Source organism: Myodes glareolus, chromosome 6, assembly GCF_982192425.1.
Source record: "Myodes glareolus chromosome 6, mMyoGla1.1, whole genome shotgun sequence".
In the NCBI taxonomy this organism is placed as follows: Eukaryota; Metazoa; Chordata; class Mammalia; order Rodentia; family Cricetidae; genus Myodes; species Myodes glareolus.
In genome coordinates, this window is record NC_142031.1 from 104,788,597 (window position 1) to 104,809,170 (window position 20,574).

A 20,574-nucleotide genomic window follows, 5' to 3' on the forward strand; every position below is an offset into this window, starting at 1 on the left:
CAAAAATAAATTAAAAGAATTTACCTTATTAAAAACAAATAAGCAAACAAAGGAAGCCAAATGTTATAGGTACAAACCTGTAATCCCAGCACACTGAAGACTGAGGCAGGAGGATCCTCGGTTGGAATCCATACTGAGCTATTTCAGGCCATCCAGAGTCATACAGTGACTCATCCACTCAAACAAACAAACAAGCAACAACAAAACCCCAAGCAAAGAATATGGTCAGATAATTTCAATAGCTATATCCAAAACATTTGACAAAGGCCATTACTTCTCAAATAAAAACTCTTCCAAAAAGAAACAAAAAGGAACCTATAGCATCTCCAGCTGGGTAAGGCAGCAGTGTAAAGCCATAGTTAATATCAGCCTTCATGGTGAAATACTGAAGACTGGGAACAAGATTAGGATGCCTGATCTTATATTAAACAATGTAAAGTGTTCCTGTAAGCAAATGAGATCTGATTGTACATAAAGCCCCGAGACTATTATGGCAACTACAAAAATGATAATGAATTTTATGAGGCTCCTAAATATGAAGTTAATGTAAAAAATAATAGACTAGCAGCTAGCCATTAGAAAACTGCACTGAAAATTTTTATGCAAGGCAGGAGATAGGATTGAATTTATTAAAATTAGTGTGGAAACTTCCAAGAAAAACTAATAATAGAACAGCCACAGTGGGAGATTCATCTCTCCCACTCCTGGATGCACTCCTAAAGAAATGTGTGAGAATACCAGAGTCACCTGCACACACATCTTCATTTGTGACTGTGTTCATGAGAGTCAAGCTGTGAATCATCCCAGACACCCATCTTGGATTCTTGGGTGACTGAGTAAAGAAAATATGCTCCACATACACAATGGACATTTTGTGACATTTGTTAACTGATGAGAGGGATGGCAGGTACATACATTCCACAGTGTTCTCTTCTTCACAAGGTCGGATCCAACTCAGGTGATGGAACTTGGTAGAAAGTGTCTTTACCCACTAAGCCAGCGGTTCTCAAAATGGGAGTTGCAACCCCTTGGGAAGTGGGATAACCCTCTCCCAGGGGTCAAATATCATATATCCTATATATCAGATATTTACACATTTTGTTTCATAACAGTCGCAAAATTATAGTTGTGAAGTAGCAATGAAATAATTTTATGGTTGGGGGTCACCACAACATGAGGAGCTGGAGAAAAGGGTCGCAGCATCAGGAAGGTTGAGAACCACTGCACTAAGCCATCTTGCAGCCCCTGCACTGGGGTCTTATTCATCTACAAAGAAGAATGAAATTATGGAATTTATAGAAAAATAGTCGAAATGAAGGTCATCATGTTAAATTAAATAAACCAAATGCAGAAAAATGGATATCGAATTTCTCTCTTCTCTGCATCATCACTAAGTAAGCACAAGTACGACATAAAGGTGGAAGGAGGGCTCCTTAAGAAGAGGAGGGAGGAGGAGCAAGAAAGGATGGGGGCTGAGAAACAATCTCAAGGTTGTGATATTTATGTACAGACAGCCATACTGAAAGCTACTACTTTGTATGCTAATTAAAAACCTGTAAGAATGAAGATCAGAGGTCAGTATTGGGTGTCTTCCTCTACTGTTCTCCAGCTTATTTTTTGAATCAGTGTCTCTTCCTTGAACCTAGAGGTCACAGATTGGTAGTATTGGCTGGACAACAAGCTTTGCAGAGCCTCTTGTTCTGATCCCCTTTCCCTCAGTGATAGGTTACAAACATGTCCTGTCATCTACTGCACTCAGTCCTCATGCTTGCTTGGCAAGCACTGCTCTGACTAAGGTCTTTCCTCAGACCCCTCACCACTTGATTTTTAGTAAAGGTTAGGTCGAACTGAAGGGGAAAAGAAATTAATTTCAGGAAACGGTGTTAAAACAAGTGGGTGTCTATGGAAAATGATTTTGACTCTTACCTCAAGCATACTCAAAAATCAACTCAAATTTTGTCATAAAACCTAGGCAGGCTGAAATAGCTCAACTGGGGCAGTGACAGATTGAAGAATAAAACATAAAATGTGAGAAACGAGTGGAAAACGAGTGGAAACGGCCACTCGGTTCAGCATGCAGCTCAGCGGCAGGCATCCTGGGCTTGTTCCTCGTACTGTGATAACAATGGTAGTGGCAAGCATCTTATAGGAAGGCACAGCCATGTCATCCAGACATGTGGGGTTCTTAGAACACTAAAGATGAGAAGCATTTATTAAAGTAATAAATCAATGTAATAAAGATTAAACTTTTTGGAAGGTACCGAATTGATGTAAGTCAAGAAACTCCGACACTGGAGAATGTTGGAACTGTGCATGCTCTATCATGGTTTGTATCCAGAAGCACATGGCACCTTGACAAGTCAGTAACAAGAGTTTTTAAAGAAACACCCCCCCTTTAAAAATTAAAAATGAATTGAAACCCATTTTCATGAAAAATGATATGCAAATGGGAAAAGTACATGAGGTATTCAACAATAGTATTTGGTCCAGGAAATGCAAAGTAAAAGCACAGTGAGCCACCCCTTCACACCTACTAGATGGCTAGAATTAAAGGCTAAGAGAAGGCAGGAAAGGAAAAACAGAACCTTAGCACGCTTGTCAAAAATGCGAACTTAAACAGTCATTTTGCAAAAGGTTTGGCAGTGTTTTATACAGTTAAATACTCAGGTGCCTAAAAAAACAGTCATTCAGTTTTGGATATTTGCCCTAAGGCAATGAGACCATGACCATGTAAAGACTTGACACAGATAACCAGGGATGATTTATTTGTCGTCATCCTAAACTAGTGTAGAACACACCAACTGTATATCCTCTGTTGAGTGAATAACTAACTGCAATAGTTGGGAGACCGCCCAACTGGAAGCAGCAAGAAATTATTGGTGATCCTCTCCAACATGAGTAGCAAGTTCTTATGCCTAGGAAAGGAACTCAGACAAAAGAGAACATTTTGTTTATATATACAGTATATATATCTGTATATGCACAATGTATATAAAGTATAGTGTACATGTATACATATATAACATGCTTCTATGTTTATCATTTCAATACACATATATATATATTAACATTATAAACATACACATGCATACACGTTATATACATACATATGTAGAAGTAGAAAGTGGGACTCTCTGAAATAAATGAAAAGTATTTGCAATCCTGAATGCAATGGTGTTTTCAAAAACTTATTCAACTGCTAAAACCAGTTGAATCATGCCATTTCCATAGGACCTGTTTATTCTACATAAATTATGTCTAGGTTTCTTTTGTTAGTTCAGTATAGCATCTAGCAGCTTCCAGGAGTTCAGGGGAGGGAGGAAACAACAGGAAAATTAGGGATGCAGAAATCATTCTATATGATGTTAAAATATTAGACACAGGGCAGAGACTTTTATCAAACCCTATGAAACTCTGCAATACGATGAGTGAGCCCTAAGTCAACTATGGACTTCATTTAATAGAAGTATTGACATTGGTCTGTTGGCTGTAACTCTTGAACCCCACGTAAGCACAAAATGCTTGTGATTCAGGAAACTACAAGAGAGGGGATGTACCCTGCTCTGTTCTTCTATAAGCTTTAAAAATAAGGCCTGTTTGTAAAATGCAGAATACACAAAGTATCCAGTAGGTTATCAGTCTAGTTTCTAGGATGATTTCAAGTTAGTTTTATCTTAAGAATGAATTCAGCTGAGAAGATAACACTTTTATTCATATTTTAGCTTCACTACAGTTTTCCCTGTAAGTTAATTTTCCAAATGACAGATGTATCATATTGTTTTCTAAAGACTTACTTGATTTGTAAATTCTGTACATGTATGTGTGTGGGGGGGTATGCACACGTGGATTCAAGTGCTCAGAGAGGTGATCTTCCTGATGTGGGTGCTCAGAATCAAACTCGAGACCTCTGCAAGAGGATTAAATGTTCTTGATTACTGAGAAAATTCCTATCTCCCTGTATCATATTCTTAATAGATTATTCTTTAGTCCTTAACCATCATTTATATCCCACTTCATAAGAATTCCATTGAAAAGACTGACATTAGATTTGAAATGTCTGAAACAATTAACTGATTTTGACTAAATGTGGCAAAACATAACTTGGATTTTCTTTTTTTTGTTTTAATGCCTTATCTTCATGGGCATCTCTAAAAGGGAGTTTCGCACCTTGGTAATTGAGATGGTAATGGCCACGGATATGTCCTGTCATTTCCAGCAAATCAAAGCCATGAAGACAGCCTTGCAGCAGCCAGAAGCGTGAGTAACTCGTGACGTTACGCTCTCATAGGACTTGGACTGAAATTTGTACATTTTAAACACTGAAAACGCATCACCTTCAGGATAATGGTTGGGTTATCTCAAAAAGTAGTGATGTCTGGAGCAGGGAGCCTGAACATCATACATCATCTCACAAATAGCTAGAGGTGATTTACCAGAATCTGAATTTGAGTGAATACAAGACACGGTACCAGTTTGTTCCAATTAGCATCATGACCCTGTTAGTAATTAAATGATCAAAGGTCCGTTAAATGTAGCGATAGCTAAAGGAAGAAAGTATTGTTTAGATTTTTGTCATCTGGTTGAAAATGTAACCATTCCATAAATCAGTTAAGTGAGAAGTACCCCATTCATTAAATGCGGAACTGATCGTTTGCCAACATAGTGGCGGTACTTAGACACGATTTTAAAGATTTTCAAAACTTCCAGTGTTTGAGGTATGTGGTCACCATGTGCTCTCATGTGCTGGGTTTGCAGAATTGAAAAGCCGAAAGCCTTATCCCTGATGCTGCACACAGCGGACATCAGTCACCCTGCAAAAGCCTGGGACCTGCACCACCGCTGGACCATGTCTCTCCTGGAGGAATTCTTCAGACAGGTACCTTGTCTCTTGCTGCTCACCAGGGCTGACACTGGGTATCTTTGGAAATTGAATATTCCAGCATCTCTCTGGCAAGGACCGTGGAGGATGTAATTATTTTCTTTGGAGAAAGAGGCTTTTCACGCTTGTTTTATTTCTCTAGCCGTAATTCTTGAATTTTATCAAAATTCAGAGTCTCAAGACATTGTGAAGTGCATTCTGTCTTAGGCATTTCTGCTTTGAGGAAAAGTGTTTTCTCATGGAAGTCTCTTGTCTAAGCATTATTTGAAAAGGACTTTCCCTTTTTGTTTTCTATTGAGTTACCAAAAAAGTTATTAAGGCTATTTTTGTATCACCCTGGGGGACTAAGCTGTAAATCTTTGACTCATGTCTCTTATTATTGGGTAGGTTGTTTCCTTTGATGGATGAGCCATGACACAATGTTGCAAAATTATATTGCAAACTGGAATCAAGAAATCACTAGGAATTATTGTTCAAGTGCATTTAAATTTAACCACACCTTCAATCCAGAGTCATGTTATTTATAAGAACAGATGGTCTTTAATGGGTATGCATTGCTTTAAGACAAATACAAATATGTTATTATAACAGAATCAAAGAAACAAAACAAGTATGTGTCACCAAGACAGAGGTCTTTGGGGTTAGAGTTAGTTCTCCACCCTGACACAGATGCTGGTCTTGCTTTGAGAAGAACTGCCACAGGCACCGGCTTTGAGACATGAGACGCTGAGCTCAGTCAATGAAATGTAGATTACAGACCTCAGTTACTGTCAGTTCATTCAGCTAATTCCAGTTCATTCAAAGAGGGAGGCACACAACGTGGGTTCTGAGAACTCTAAGTCCCTAACAACACTTAATATCACATCTCACCATTGTTCCCTCAAATGACTAGGGTTAGGTTCCTTCTCTGAGCCTTAGTTCAGTTTCTGTTGCTATAATACCTGAAACAAGGTAATTTACAAAGAATAGAGATTTATTTAGATCGTGGCCTTGGAACCTAGAACTCCATTAGCCTAGCACTGGCATCTGGTGAGCCTACGTGTTGGGAGCATCACAGTGCTAGCTCTGGTCTCTCTGCTTTAAAGCAGCCTTCATGGGGTATTAGTGACCCACCCTCACGGTCTGATCTAATCCATGCTGCCTTCGAAAGGCTTCATTGCTGAATACTATCCACACATGACTTTGAGGATTAAGTCTCCACCATCTTAGCTTTGGGGGACACACTGACACCCTGGCTACCCTGGGCTTGGACATGAAATCCTCCTGATGCTCTTAGTGTTGTGATTCTTGTTTGAATGGGGATATAATTGCACAAATATTTACGTGTGTGTGTGTGTGTGTGTGTGTGTGTGTTTTCTTTCTGAAGCTGTACATGTTGTCTGGCTAGAGTTAATAGTTGCAAAAGCCCCAAACTGTCCATCAACTACTTTGAACTACTTTGAACTACTTTATTTCAACTACTTTGCAGCCTGGGACCAATTAGGTTGCAGTTCTGATTCCCTTGTCTTTTGTGTTTTCTGTGATTTTTTTTTTCTTTTTGAGGGAACAGAAAAGATTCAGAGTAAGATTGAATGAATATTCTTATGAATCCTTCAGCATCAAATACCCTGAGTTCTCTTCTGTGTGTTCATGGGTGCCAATCCCTATACGCACAACCACCGTGACCCCAGGTCATGTGCCCTGTCCTTATATGGGCAGGTTCCTTTGCACACCTGTTATGTGGTCTCAGGAGTTATCCCCAGGCTCTATGATGAGAAGAGTGAAGAGTGGGCTTGGGAGGAGCTTGAGTGACACAGGTGTGACCCTGGTGTGTACACAAGGACAACCAACTACAAACTCATCCTTCATTGGGGGCTTACTTTAAGTAATTTTTGACTCTTTTTCTAAATACCCCCCCTACTTTTTTATATGTTCCCTTAGATATAGCTTTGTAAAAATATCTCCATCATGCTAGCAATATTCAGTCTGTGGCCAGTGGACAGACCGTGGCTAACTCACTTATGTTTGATGTATTGAAGTGATTCCTTTTTTGAATTATGAGAGTGTGTGAAGTTACCTAATTATGTGAACGTTCTTTCCTCACCATAAAGGAAACCTTGCTTGCATATGTACACACATAAGCTCAAATGAAATGAGAATGTGCTAAGGGCAGTGTGGAAATAACCATACCAAATTTCTTGGCCAACTGGGACTGGGCTCATTGCACTTGAACTGGCTTTAGTGAATGCAGTTCAGTGAAGTATTTTTATTGTCTTAAGCCAGATGCCAAAGCACAGCAGGTAACCCATGAGAGGAATAATGATTCTCCGGCTCTTAATAATGGCTTTAAAATTGAGCACTTCACATGGGAAACCCCAATGGGACCAGAGAGCCTTTTCAGAATTACATTCAGAAGGTTGGGCTATAATTTCAAACTAATACAATAGCTGGCCCTTGTGGACATGATCCAGGTGTCCTTGCTCTCCCGAAGGATGGAGTCCCATCATCAGGTTCATAACCATGTTCCATAGAATCCGCGCCACAGTCCTGGGCTACTTTTAAATGAAGCACTGACTTTGACAAAGGACGTCCGTCTTCGTAAACCTGTCTCATTCTGAAACAGCTTCAAGGTTCCTTTCCGTGGTATCACTGTGAACTTTTACATTTTGGAAACATCTCTCACAGTTCTTTTCATTTCTTCTGTGCCTGTGGGTGTTCCCTCACTTGTTTGTTTTATTTCATATGCATTGCTGAATTTTTCAATCTCTCTCCTACAGGACTATGCTATTATCTTAGCGTTGCTTCTTCAGCGATACTGTTTGCATCTTTACTTATCTCCTTGACTTTTGTTTTTCTAACTCTCTGACTTCGATGCTCACTTCATTTGCTTTCTTTCCCACTTGTTTAGAAATCAGAAGCCGAGACTTATTTGCTTATTGCTGCTCCGACACACTGTGCTCCAAAGCAGTCTTTAGTGTCTAGTCTTTAAAACTGATTTTTCTTTTTCTTTTAACCAAGAGTTACCTCAAATAGAGTATTTTTTAACTTTTCAATGTTTTAGTGATATATTTTTTTTACTTAATAGATTCCAAATTACTTTTTTATTGATCAAATAATTTGTTATTTTTTAGAGCTTAAATTAGATGTATGCATTCAGCTCCTTTGCGAACGTCTGTGAATTATGGAAGACTTCTCTGTCTGATTTTCAGCTTGCAGTCAAAAAAAAAATCAAATGTGTCTATATGATAGTTACTCTTCTGCTACTGTGACAAAATATCCAAGAATATGAACTTAAAGAGAGAAAGTATCTAGTCTGAGGATCGTGGTACACACCTTTAATTCCAGCACTCGGAAGGGAGGGGAAGGAGGATCTCTGAGATCCACCCTGATCTACGTAGCAAGTGCCAGGACAGCCAGAGCTACAAAGAGAAACTCTCTCAAACAAATAGACAGACAGACAGACAAATGTTGAAGAGGTTTCTGTCCCCCAGGTCCCTTAGCTGTTCAGTGCCAACCCCCCACCCCCCACAGAGGCCCATGTTAATTATAAACTGGTTGGCCTATTAGCTCAGGCTTCTTCTTAATTAATTCTTACATCTTACATTAACCCATAGTTCTTATTTGTGTTAGCCATGTGGTTTGGTACCTTTGATTAGTGAGGCATTCTCATCTTGCATCCTCTATATCTGGGTGACAACTGCAGACTGAGCCTCTCCTCTTCCCAGAATTCTGGTCACCCTACCTATACTTCCTGCCTGGCTACTGGCCAATCAGCATTTTACTAAACCAATACAAGTGACAAATATTTATAGGGTATAAGACCATTGTTCCACAGCAGATAAATAAACAAAAGAGGGGAAAGAGAGGGAAAGTATATGTGGGCTCATGGTTGTGGAGGTTTCAGCACATGATTAGCCAATTCCATTGTATTTAGGCCTGTGGTAGACTATCAGGGGAAAAGAATTCTGTTCCCTTACTGGCAAACAGGAAACCAAGAGAGCCAGAGAAGAAAGTTCTGAGGGCATGAGATATACCCTTTAAAGCTGAGCTGCTAGTGACCCACTTCCTCCAAGCCCACTTGGCTATGAGCTCATGAGACTGAGTCTATTGTACCAGCTGGGGACCAAGTTGTCAACACATTTTGCATTCAATCACAGCAATTTGCTTTCTTCATTATATCAGTTAAATAACGTAGACTCTATGTACGCTTTTTAAATGTGAGATCTGCCATGGGCTAAACAGAGTTTCTATTATTTTTTTCTTTCTCTACGTTGGAATTTTTGCTCCATAAATGCTGTGCCATTTGGTTCTTGGATCTTTGTAGGTATTAGCTCCCAAAGTATGTAATAGCTATGAAAGTATCCAATAGCTATGAACAATATAAAAGCTCTTAAAAATCTACCTCATGCTTTTGCTAGAATTCTTATCTGACTCTTTGGTGATATTATTTAGAAATAAGCATTCAGTTCAGATGTTGGGGCAGTCTTGGCTAGAGGCTATTAAGGTTTCCGAGTCCTACTAATCAGCTGGTGATGTTCATTACAGTTAGATGGTGCGAGCTGGAACAAATTCACTTCATGTTTCTCAAAGCTTGACTTGAAATATGGCTACCTCTCTGGCAACAGTAATTCTTTTAGTAGTTCTTGTTATTTGCTGTATGTCTTTTTGTCATTTTACCTCATGATAAGCCCTTTAGGTTTGAACTGTTATCCCACATTGAACAGGTGGAAAACTGTGAAACAGCAAAAGACTGTGATTTTTCTAGGACCACATGCCCCACAGCAAAAAGGCAGGATTCAAGCATGAATAGTAGCCATTAACCTGAGTGAGTTTCTTCCTACAAGAAAAGGAAGAGCACAGTCTGCTGATAGACATGAGGAGATATGTTCTTCTCCTTCCTCTGGACTTGACAGAAAGATTGAGCCTGTGTTGCATGTTTTTGAAGCCATCTCTATCAACAGTTAGAGTCCCATAGCACTTTTGTTAGAGTGGTGCTTTTGGACACCGTGAGGAACATTGTGTCTGAACAGCTATGCGGTATTATTGTTGAATAACTGGTTCTTTCTAGTCCACTGTTCACAGTGTATCAAGTGTTAGGGTGGGAAACACAGAAGCACATACTCTCTTTGTGTGTGGCTTTAGTTAATGTTAGGAGACAAAGCCATGTTAGTCAGTTTGAATTTCCCTATTGGACACAGCTTACCACTGGGAGTTCTTGGGCTAGAAGAAGGCCACAGGTAGCCACAGGAGAACTGTGGGGAACACGACCATTCTGACTGTGATTTTGGCCCCAGGCCACAGAACACATGGACTGCTGCCTGGTTTCCCATGGGGAACCTATTGCTGCCCAGTGAAGCTTTCTTTGGGACAGCGTGAGACTGCATTCAGAAGGAATGATTACGGAAGCCACCACATCTTGGTGTCTTTTGTTTAGAGGAGCAAGCCCCACCAGGACTTATTATACAATGTAATTGTAATAATTAAAATAAAAATAAGTGGCCTAAGTGGCAGTTGAGGCTGCTAAATAAAATCTGGGCCGCTCAGCCCACTGTTCTTTTGTTTACTGTGACCTTGTGTTTTTCTAGGGTGACAGAGAAGCCGAGCTGGGGCTGCCGTTTTCTCCTCTCTGTGACAGAAAGTCAACTATGGTTGCTCAGTCACAAGTGGGTAGGTATTTGCCAGCTGCTTCGAAGGAGCATCAGATGGTATATCCGTGGTGGGCAGGGCCACTGTGCTTGGTGATCCCAGCTGGAAGTCTGGCTCACTTCTTCCAGCCTTTGAAAGGCTGAAGTTATACCATCTCTCTGGACCATGGCTTCTTCTGGGGGTTGATTAGATGGAGGAACTTTGAAGTTTCCATCATTCTTGCTCTAAGGAAAGAGGTCTTCGAGTACCCAAGGAAATATCTGTGCATACTGTAGTTAGGAAGCCCATTTTGCTTCAGTGCCTTTATCATGCTTCAATACTAGAAGTCATCTTACCATTTCCCCTTCCTCCTCCTCCTCCTCTTCTTCTTCTTCTTCTTCTTCTTCTTCTTCTTCTTCTTCTTCTTCTTCTTCTTCTTCTTCTTCTTCTTCTTCTTCTTCTCCTTCTTCTTCTTCTCCTTCTTCTGCTCCTTCTCCTCCTCCTCCTCCTCCTCCTTCTTCTTTTTAATACAGAATTTCTCGGTGTAGCCCTAGCTATTCTGGGACTCACCCTGTAGACCAGGCTGGCCTCAAACTCAGAATCCACCTGCCTCTGTCTCCTGAGTACTGGGTTTAAAGGAGTGCACCACTTGACCATCTCCCCTTCTTGATGCTTCTTTTGTCTAAGTTTAGGAGTTTCCTCCTTCCTGGGAGGCCTCTTAAATTGTTTTGGTTTCCACACTCTTTTTCTTTGGTTAAAAAAAAAGAGAATTACCATAATACCATATTACACGCATTACAAAAACCCTCAGCTGTGGGAAAGAGAAACAGTGTCACCCATCACATAAAATGAATGTCATGAGTGAACTCTACTTTAGAAGAGTCTCTGGTCACTCAAAAATCTATTTAATAAAGAATTTCTGCCTTTTCTACCTGCCTACTTTGGGAGCAGAGATAGAGTCCCTTGTAATTCAGGCTGGGCATAAAACTGGCCATTAAGCTAAAGCTAAGCATGAGCCAGGCTGGCCATGAACTGACTCTATAGCTAAGGCCCTTGGCCTCCTGACCTGCCTGCCTTTGACGCCCAGGAGCTAAGACTGAGAATGTGTGCCACCGTGACTGGTATCTGCTTGAACTCTATGTGCACCTTCATTGTTTTATTTGTTTTATCATGGTATGTCTTGAGTTCCTGTCGGGTACTGGGTACTCTGGGAATTATAATAGATGCTGTAAAGTAAAAAACTAGCTGTATATGGCACCTACTTTTAAGGATATTATTAAACTAGTATTAGACAGTGGGTAAGATGTTAGGAAACAGCATATGCTAGAGCACTATGAATGCTGAAGGTGGAATTCTTAACATTTTACAGTGGAATCCATAGATAGTATGAGTGATGTGGGGTTTCCCCTTGTATGCTGTAAATACCACTGGTGAATAAAGAAACTGCCTTGGCCGGTTGATAGGGCAGAGCTTAGGTAGGTGGGGGAAATTAAACTGAATGCTGGGAGAAAGGAGGTAGAGTCAGAGAGAAGCCATGTAGCCCTGCCAGAGACAGACACTGGGAACTTTACCCAGTAAGCCACAGTCACGTGGTGATACACAGATTACTAGAAATAAGTTAAATTAAGATATAAGTGTTAGCCAATAAGGAGCTATAGCTTCTTATTGGACAAGCAATGTTTTAAATAATATAGTTTCTGTGTGAGTATTTTGGGTCTGAGCTGCTGGGCAGATGGGAAACAAACAAGTGGCCCTCTTACAACATATGAGAACTGTTAGATTCAGTCACAAAGACTTATTAAGGAGTGATATTTGAACTATATCTGAGGAAGCATTAAAGTAGTGTCTAGGCAGGTAGCGGTAGATAGGGTACATGTTAGCAATTGCTTAGTGCTGGGTAAAATGACACCACAGATAGGAGATGAGATTAGAAACTGCTTCATATGGTCAGTGAATTCTCAGTAGCTCCAACATGGCAGGAGCAGTGGGTACGGAATAGTGAGAGACAATGTAGAGAGAAATCAGGCCAGGATTTTACACTGTGCCAAGAACGACACCCATGCTTACAGTCTCCTCTAAGAAATAGGGCCCTAGCAAAAGAATTCTGGGTACCATCAAATACTGCAGTTTGAGCCCCAAATTAAATTGTTGTGAACCGCAAAACAAAATGTTTAAAAATGTTTCCTTATCAGATAGACAGTTCTTATTTTGTGGGTTCCACTACAGTTTGTTTAGCATCCTTCTCTGATGAGTATCAGCACCCGTATCACTATCCCCTTAGTAACTGTGGAAACTAAATATTCATCCCTGCATTTCCAGATACCCACTCAAAGAAGCGGGCAGTAGCTCCCTTAGTGGGAATTTGTTTCCTTCCTTATGTGTGACTATGGATGACCCACTCCATCCCTATTAGTGCCAGCGTGTGTACTGTGTTCACTCAATGTGTCACACATACTCATCTAGTTTCCTTTCTTTCTCTCTTGTCGTTGTTAACGGTTTTGTTTTGTTTTATTTGTTTGTTTTTGAGTTAAGACAATCACTCTAAGCCAACTTTTGCTTTCTTTCCAGTATGCCCATCTTAAAAGGTTTCATTGCAGTAATGATCCTAATGCAGTTCCTAGTGTTTTCTTGTAACTTCCCGTTCGATTCTGACTCCTGTGTCTCAGGTCAGCAGCTTGCAGCTCATCCTGTCCCCTCTCATTTCTTTGACTTTCTTGCTAGAGCCTCTAGAGCAATGCCGCCTCCTGCGCTGTGCTGTGTATGCTTTTGGTGCCCAGTGTAAAACAGCTCTGGTTCTCAGGTTCTTATCTTCTGTTTGAGCAGCTGCAGTAGCTCCTAACAAGATTTTCCCACTCTGTCTTTCCTCCTCACTGCCTTTCCACGCCCCCTGCTGCATGGACTGCATCAAAGCTCATTTAAGTATATCATCACAAAGGTTTGCGGATATCATCAGGACAGGAGCTTCCTTCCCTGACATACCTGAGGATAGCTGGCCTCCCCGGAACGTTTTTTCAAGGTTCAGAGCATTCCCCTCACCCCAGTGATTGCACAGACATCACCTGCATACTTTTCCACCTCTGAATGTCCCTCTGTCCAGAGTGAATAGCCACATTGTTCTTAACACCCATCCTTGAGAGCTTGGCTCAAACACAAAACCTCCACATAACTGTTCACCGGTCTCTATAAGAGCAAAACATCTCCTCTCTTCTATTTCTTTCCTAAGAACCTTCATCTGGGCTTTTCCTTTGGCCCTGCAGAAACTCTAGGGCTCATTTTTGTCCCCGTTAAATTTTACCTATAAATTCTTTGAAGACTATTGGTTTGCGTGATTCGTCTTCAACCTTTAATAAAACACATCACACTGTTTATTATATAGCAGGTGTTAAATTGTATTTTTAAGCTTTCAATTGAATCACTGATTAAAAAGTCCTAAGGGAATTATGTAGGGGAAATGAGATTGTCTCATGACATTCAATAAGAATGAGACCAACTAGTTCTTGACTGATTTGGAGCTCCCATGTAGAGCAGGTGTTTTGTTTGGTGGATTGGGGAAGAAAAGAGTAATTGGTTTCTAGTGAGAAACCAGGACTGATCCCTGTTAGCATGCTGTTTTCTGAGCCACTGTTGCTTCTCTGTAGGTTTTATTGACTTCATTGTGGAGCCCACCTTTACTGTGCTCACGGATATGACTGAGAAGATTGTGAGTCCCTTAATCGATGAAAGCTCCCAGACTGGTGGGACCGGCCAGAGGCGCTCAAGGTCAGTGGGGAAGTTTGAGAGCTGGGTTGTGATAGTATCTTCTTGTTGGGGGATGTGTGGTATCACAATGAGCTGTACCTCTCTTGTTCTTACAGGAGACATGTCTGCCCCCTTCTTTCTTTCAGAGGATTTAGAATGATACCCTCTATGCTTGCTAGGCTGGCCCATAACAGGTGGCCGAAGGCCAGAGTGGGATGCCCCACTCTCTGAAGCCTTTATTTCCAGAAGCACTGGTCAGTACACTTCTATGGTGCACAGAAAACCCTGGTTCCTGATTCTGCAGATGGTCAGGCTTTTGATCAGAGTTCTTACCGGAAGTGAGGCTGACTTTCATTTCTATTCAGGAAGAAAGAGGAGTACAGATTTTGAAAACAATATAGCAAAACACCTCAAACTTAAGTGTTTTCTAGTGCTGGGGATCACAGCATAAAGCGTAAGGATATCAAATGTAGAAGGGTAAGAGGTCAGACTCTCCGGCCGGAGTTCAGGCTTACTGCCCTGACTCCACAGCTTACTGATCTGTGTAGTCTCACATAAATCAGCTCAGTACCCTGGTTTCCTTCCCCGAGGCTGTGATAGAGACACAGACAAAGGCAACTGGAAGGGAGAGTTTAGTCAGCTTATAATTCCTAGTTATAGTCTTTCATTGTGGGGAAGTCAGGGCAGAAACTTGAAGCAGCTAGTCACACCCCTACTCAAGAGCAAAGAGAATCAATTTACATATATTTACACCCACTTTGTTTTTTCCTCTTTTATACAGTCCAGGACCCAAACCCATGGAAATGCCACGGTGGGCTTGATCTTCCCGCTTCAATTAATGTAATCAAGACAATGATCCACCAATATGCAAACTAATAAACTTGATCTAGATAATCCCTCATTGAGCGATTTTTCCATCACACTTGGGTTACTTATTTGAGAAAATAAGATTATGGCGCTCACAGGTTAATTGAATTATTCAGTATTTATAAGATCATTGGAAGACCTGTCATGGTAGAAGTGTTGGCTACTGTAAAGCTGGCACTTAGACTTTATTGACATTGCTGATTCTGCTAGCATAGCTGCTGTCACCTCTGTTCTTGCTACCACCATTATCTTAGCACTGCCATCACCACTACCACTGCTATGGCCACAACTGTCCCGACCACCAACTCTACCACCATCACCACCACCAACAAAACCAAAACACCACCACTACCACCATCACCACCACCAAGAACAAAAACAAAACACCACCACCACCACCATCACTACCACCATCATCACTACTACCACAACCACCACCAAAACACTACCACCACCACCACTACCACCACCATCACTACCACCACTACCACCACCATCACTACCACCACTACCACCACCATCACTACCACCACTACCACCACCATCACTACCACCACTACCACCACCATCACTACCACCACTACCACCACCATCACTACCACCACTACCACCACCATCACCACCACCACTACCACCACTTCACTATTTCTAGCATGACTAGTAGCCGTTGCTAACGCCATTGTAATGATAGCTTGCCTACACATCATTGCAAAGCTTTGCTCTTTATTATAAAGGATGTAGGTAGAATTGATTTTAAAATATGAAAAGGAATGATCAGGAAAATAAGTAAATGGGGAGAAAGCAAAGAAGGAGGAGCTCAAAGTTGCTTAAGATGAATGAACCCACATTAAAGAAGCTAAACACCGAGGATAGAAGCCCTTGATAGGTCTACATCCTTTCTTCTCTCTTCAGGTACAGGCTAGAATGAACTCGAGTAACCAACCCTTTATTATCATTTTCAGATCTGATTTATTGCACTAACTGGTATAGCTACTTCAGAATATACAATACTTCATCAGATGAATGCTACCTTCTGGTATTTGCAATATAGCCCATGGTTAAAGCACAAAATAGAATTAATTTAAAATTAGATCTTTGGCATGGTCTGTTAATCCACCATCCCTAAGGAACATAAAGAAATCATTGCTTTCTCTGAGCTTGGGGGAACCCAGATTAGAAGGATTCTGAAGGTCAATAAAATGGCTCATGTATGCCGTCAAGCCTGATGATCCAAGTTTGATGCCCAGGACCCACCTGATCAAAGAAGAAAACACTTCCTGGATATTATTCTCTAACTTACTCATGTGTGCCCTGGCGTGTGCATATAAACAAACAAACAAACAAACACAATTTAATAATCATAAAATTAGAGGGATCTTGAGTCCAGAAGGGTAGAGCTGGGGAAAAGGGACCAGTTTGCTGAGTAAATTGGAAAGCTGATCAGTGTGGAAGCAAGTAGATGGATCACGAAGCAAATAAAACTCCAAATTTAAATTAGTTCATTTCAAAGAACAGACTAGAGCAAATAAATGTCAGGGGATTCTGGGTACCAAAAGAGAGAATGCCCAGTCAGCATAGACAGACGTATGGAATACTGTGACACACACGAAGATGCAGGGTTTGTATTTTTTTCTGCTAAAGCTTAGATTTCCTACCTGTCTTATATGTAAACCTGCATCTCCAACAAGGCTCAGGGCCCTGGGGTATCATGATGGCAACTCGGCAAATACTACCCAGTCTTTTGTGGGCTTTCTCACTGCCTGCATGCTGCAGACTCTGGCGCCAACTCATCTTCGGTGTGATTTCTTTTCTTCTCTAGTTTGAACAGCATCAACTCCTCAGATGCAAAGCGATCAGGTGTCAAGAGTTCTGGGTCAGAAGGAAGCGCTCCCATCAACAATTCTGTCATCCCTGTTGACTACAAGAGTTTTAAAGCCACTTGGACAGAGGTGGTGCACATCAATCGGGAGCGGTGGCGGGCCAAGGTGCCCAAAGGTAATGTGCTCTTTAGGAAGAATCTTCTTCTAGAATTATCCAGATAAACTTCATATCCACTTGCAAAACAAGTGGATGCCTTCTGTGATTTGCAGGTCTTTCAAGTGAAGCACTTTGCTCCAGGGAATGGAGGTGCTGAATGTTGGGTACTGCCATCTGCCAATTCTCGCTCTGTTCAATGCATGGTAGAATGTGGTAGACCTCCAAGCATCTCTTCCCTGGGTCTTTGTGTAGCACAGCTAAACCGCTTTCCATTGTGGAGTTCTACAGGCCTAGATTGTCATTTCCTGGTCTCTGCTATATTACCTTGTATTACATTTCATGTCAGATGCCACAGTGGTAAAGCCTCTCAGTCCTCGTTTGCCTAGGTAAAGCCCCACCAACAGCTGCCTGCCTCTCGTGTTAGGGTATGAGAAACTTTAATTTCCTTCCAGGAACTTTAAACATCCTGTCAAATTCAGGGTTTTCCTCATTGCTCCAACCCCGGAACTGATATTATTTGCTCGTTGTTTTGAGGGGATAATAATTTGTAAGTACACTGAAATTTCCTGAAGCAAATCTCCTCAAAGTGCATACTGGAAAAAGCTGTGACTCCTGCTATTACGCACAGAAAAATATGAAAATCCGTGCTTCTTGGGGCTTAATTCATATGTTCACAGTTGTTTTTATTACTGAGCATGATTGGCACCTATGCCATGATCACAGTGTTTAGGTGGAGCGTCACATGCACACAGGAAGCACATGGATCTGTGATGCCAGATCTCAGGGAGGGTCACACATGTGAAATGACTCTTGATGCTCAGTAATAGGACTGATTGCAGCGGCCTTGTAGAGGTGAACCTTCAACGGCACTCGGCACTCAGTGTCTGTTGGCACCTATTGTATGCCATCTATGTTCTAGACTCCATGCCCAGTGCCAAGGGCTGTTATGGAATTTCCTATACTATGGGTTCATAGGAAGGACACTTACGTTAGAGCAATAGTTCTCAACCTGTGGGTCATGATCCTTTTGGGGGTCAAACAACCCTTGCACGGGGGCACAATTCATATAGTCTGCATTAAATATTTGCATTATGATTAATAACAGCAGCAAAGTTACAGTTATAAAGTAGCAACAAAAATAATTGTATGGTTGGGGGACACCACAGTATGGGGAACTGTATTAAAGGGTCACAGCATTAGCAAGGCTTAGAACCACTGTGTTAGGGTTTGATACAAAGGCTGAGTAAGAATTCAGTCAAGACCTTGTACTTATTATCAACATCCCTGAGCCCCAAACCCCACGAGCAGCCAAGGTTGTTGAGACTGTGTCCTCAAACAACACCTGAGCTGGCACTCTGCCTGTGTCAGCATTGTGGAAGAAAGGTAGGATGGCTGGTGTCTTGGAGTATTCTCTATCCCTGTAGCCAAATATTTGATACTCCATAATTTACAAAAAATCAAGAGAATGATGTTGGCATCTGGTCTGCTTACTTCATGGTGGAAGACATCACGCGAAGAGACAGAGCCAGTGTGCAAACTTGAATCTCTGTGCCTATATCCCAATTAAAGTCATTGTGGAGGTCTCACCCTCGAGGTATGGTCAAGTCCTCATTATCTCTCCACTTCCAATCAACATTTAAATTCAGGACCGATGTTTCAATGCATGTAAACCAGGGGACAACTAACTCTTAGTACTAGCAGTAGGTTCCGCAGTCCCCACACTGGCTGGAGAGAAGCACCCTGCAGGGTTGTTTCAAGGGCCCAACACTGACTTGCTAGCAAAATACTGCAAAAACTGGTGCAGGTAAGGCAAGAGGCTTAGATATATGTTGTTCTTGGGGCATAACTGAAATACTCTTATTTGGAGGCAGATGTTGCACCCTGAGCTATGAAGGATGCCAACAGCTGCTGTATATTTTAATTGTAAGCACTTGGGGACCATTCAAATGCATCAAGCATTTAAATCCTCCCTGTTGGCAGGCTACTGCACCATCAAAAGAACACTCTCCCATGATCATTACACTTGGACATCCAGTTTCTGACAAAACACAATTTAAAGAGGTCATTCAAAATCATTTGCTTGCAATTACCTTTGTTACTGAAATTACCTTCTGAACTAATCACCTGGGAAACATTAGATGGTGTCCTTTCAAAGGGACGGTAAACACCTCATCTTTTTAAAATGCCCTAGCTTTGCAGCTAGGGATACAGAAAGTATTTTAAGAAGTATGAAAGATCTTGTCCCCAACTGTGCTTGGGTGGGGCATTCAGGAAGACCTTCAGTAGGTAGAATTTGAAGGATGCTGGGATGTGCCTGACGATATTAGAAATGGGTGCAGGAGGGGTGAAGGGGGTAGCCCACAGGGTAACACATGTATAAATGAAGCCTGAAGAGGGGTATGTATGTGTAATCCCAGTGATGGGGAAGAAGAGACAGGCTGCTCACTTGAATTCACTGCCTAGCCAGCCTAATCCCACATAAACAGCTGTAGGCCAGTGAAAGACCCTGTCTTGGGGGTGAAAAAAGGTGGCATAACACTTGAGGAAAACACACACACACAAATGCATACATAAACACAAAAGAAAGAAAACAATGTGCACACCTGATGGTTGAGAGAGGACGCTTAAAAAAGGAATCCTACACTAGCTCAGAATTAAGAAATAGACTGGCATTTATTAAGGGGTAAAACTACCCTATCTAGATATCAGTAACTCTGACCAGTGCTTTGAACCAATCTAGTTTTGCTCAGCTGTGTATACAGATAGAAATCAGTTTTATAATGCAATGACACTTACATTCTATTTTTTCATGCCTTGGACATTTATTTTTTTTACTGATGCTGAATAGTCTGATGATACAATTATTGAGATATTCCTCCATTACTAAGTGTTAGGGTTCCAAGTCATTGATGCATGTAATAAAGTTATCAACATGAAAGTTCAAAAGAAGCTATGGGATTCTTCTAGCAACAGAGATAAGAACTTTAAAAATTTTTTATGCTAAATTCCTTCATGGCCTTTTTTTTAAAAATCAAATTTTCTCCCTCAGATGCAATAACAGTAAAACTGCCCATTTCTCCCTACTGCCATTTCCCATTAGGGTATCCACATTCTTATTGTTGAGTCATAATAATTTTTACATATTAAGGATAATATTTTAGGTGTCAAAGTGTTCTACAGTTTCTGCCTAGCCCTAGTCTGTCATGTGCCATTTGCTTTGCTGAGTCTCTATACCACCTACGTTTACTCTCTCAAAAACATCATTTCTTTATTGGACAGTGAGTTTCAATAAGTGAGATAATGTGTCACATATGATTCTCCACACTTGCTGAGACATTCATTTTTGCTTGTTTATCAGCACTCAACTTTTGTTGAAAACTATGAAGTTCTCAGTCTACTGATTAGAATGGTGTTTTTCCCCACACAGCTTAACTTTACACTTTTTGAAAAAGTTTCATTGATTTACTTTTATACAAGAGTGTTTTGCCTGTGTGTGTGTGTATGTGTAT

The 20,574-nt window shown here is 41.1% G+C and overlaps 1 protein-coding gene across 9 annotated transcripts in view; it reads left to right on the plus strand.

Annotated features, from left to right (window-relative positions):
* Pde1c (phosphodiesterase 1C) overlaps positions 1 to 20,574 on the plus strand; it is a 445,757-nt gene that overhangs the window by 353,860 nt on the left and 71,323 nt on the right. For all 9 annotated transcript variants that reach the window (XR_007233288.3, XR_007233289.3, XM_048440405.3 and 6 more), the window contains 5 exons: positions 4,156 to 4,257; positions 4,756 to 4,876; positions 10,444 to 10,525; positions 14,122 to 14,242; positions 16,908 to 17,083. Coding sequence is in view for 7 of the 9 variants with exons in the window: in XM_048440405.3 (XP_048296362.3) it covers positions 4,156 to 4,257; positions 4,756 to 4,876; positions 10,444 to 10,525; positions 14,122 to 14,242; positions 16,908 to 17,083 (602 nt within the window). In the remaining 2 variants the exon portion in view is untranslated. The remainder of the gene's footprint in view (positions 1 to 4,155; positions 4,258 to 4,755; positions 4,877 to 10,443; positions 10,526 to 14,121; positions 14,243 to 16,907; positions 17,084 to 20,574) is intronic.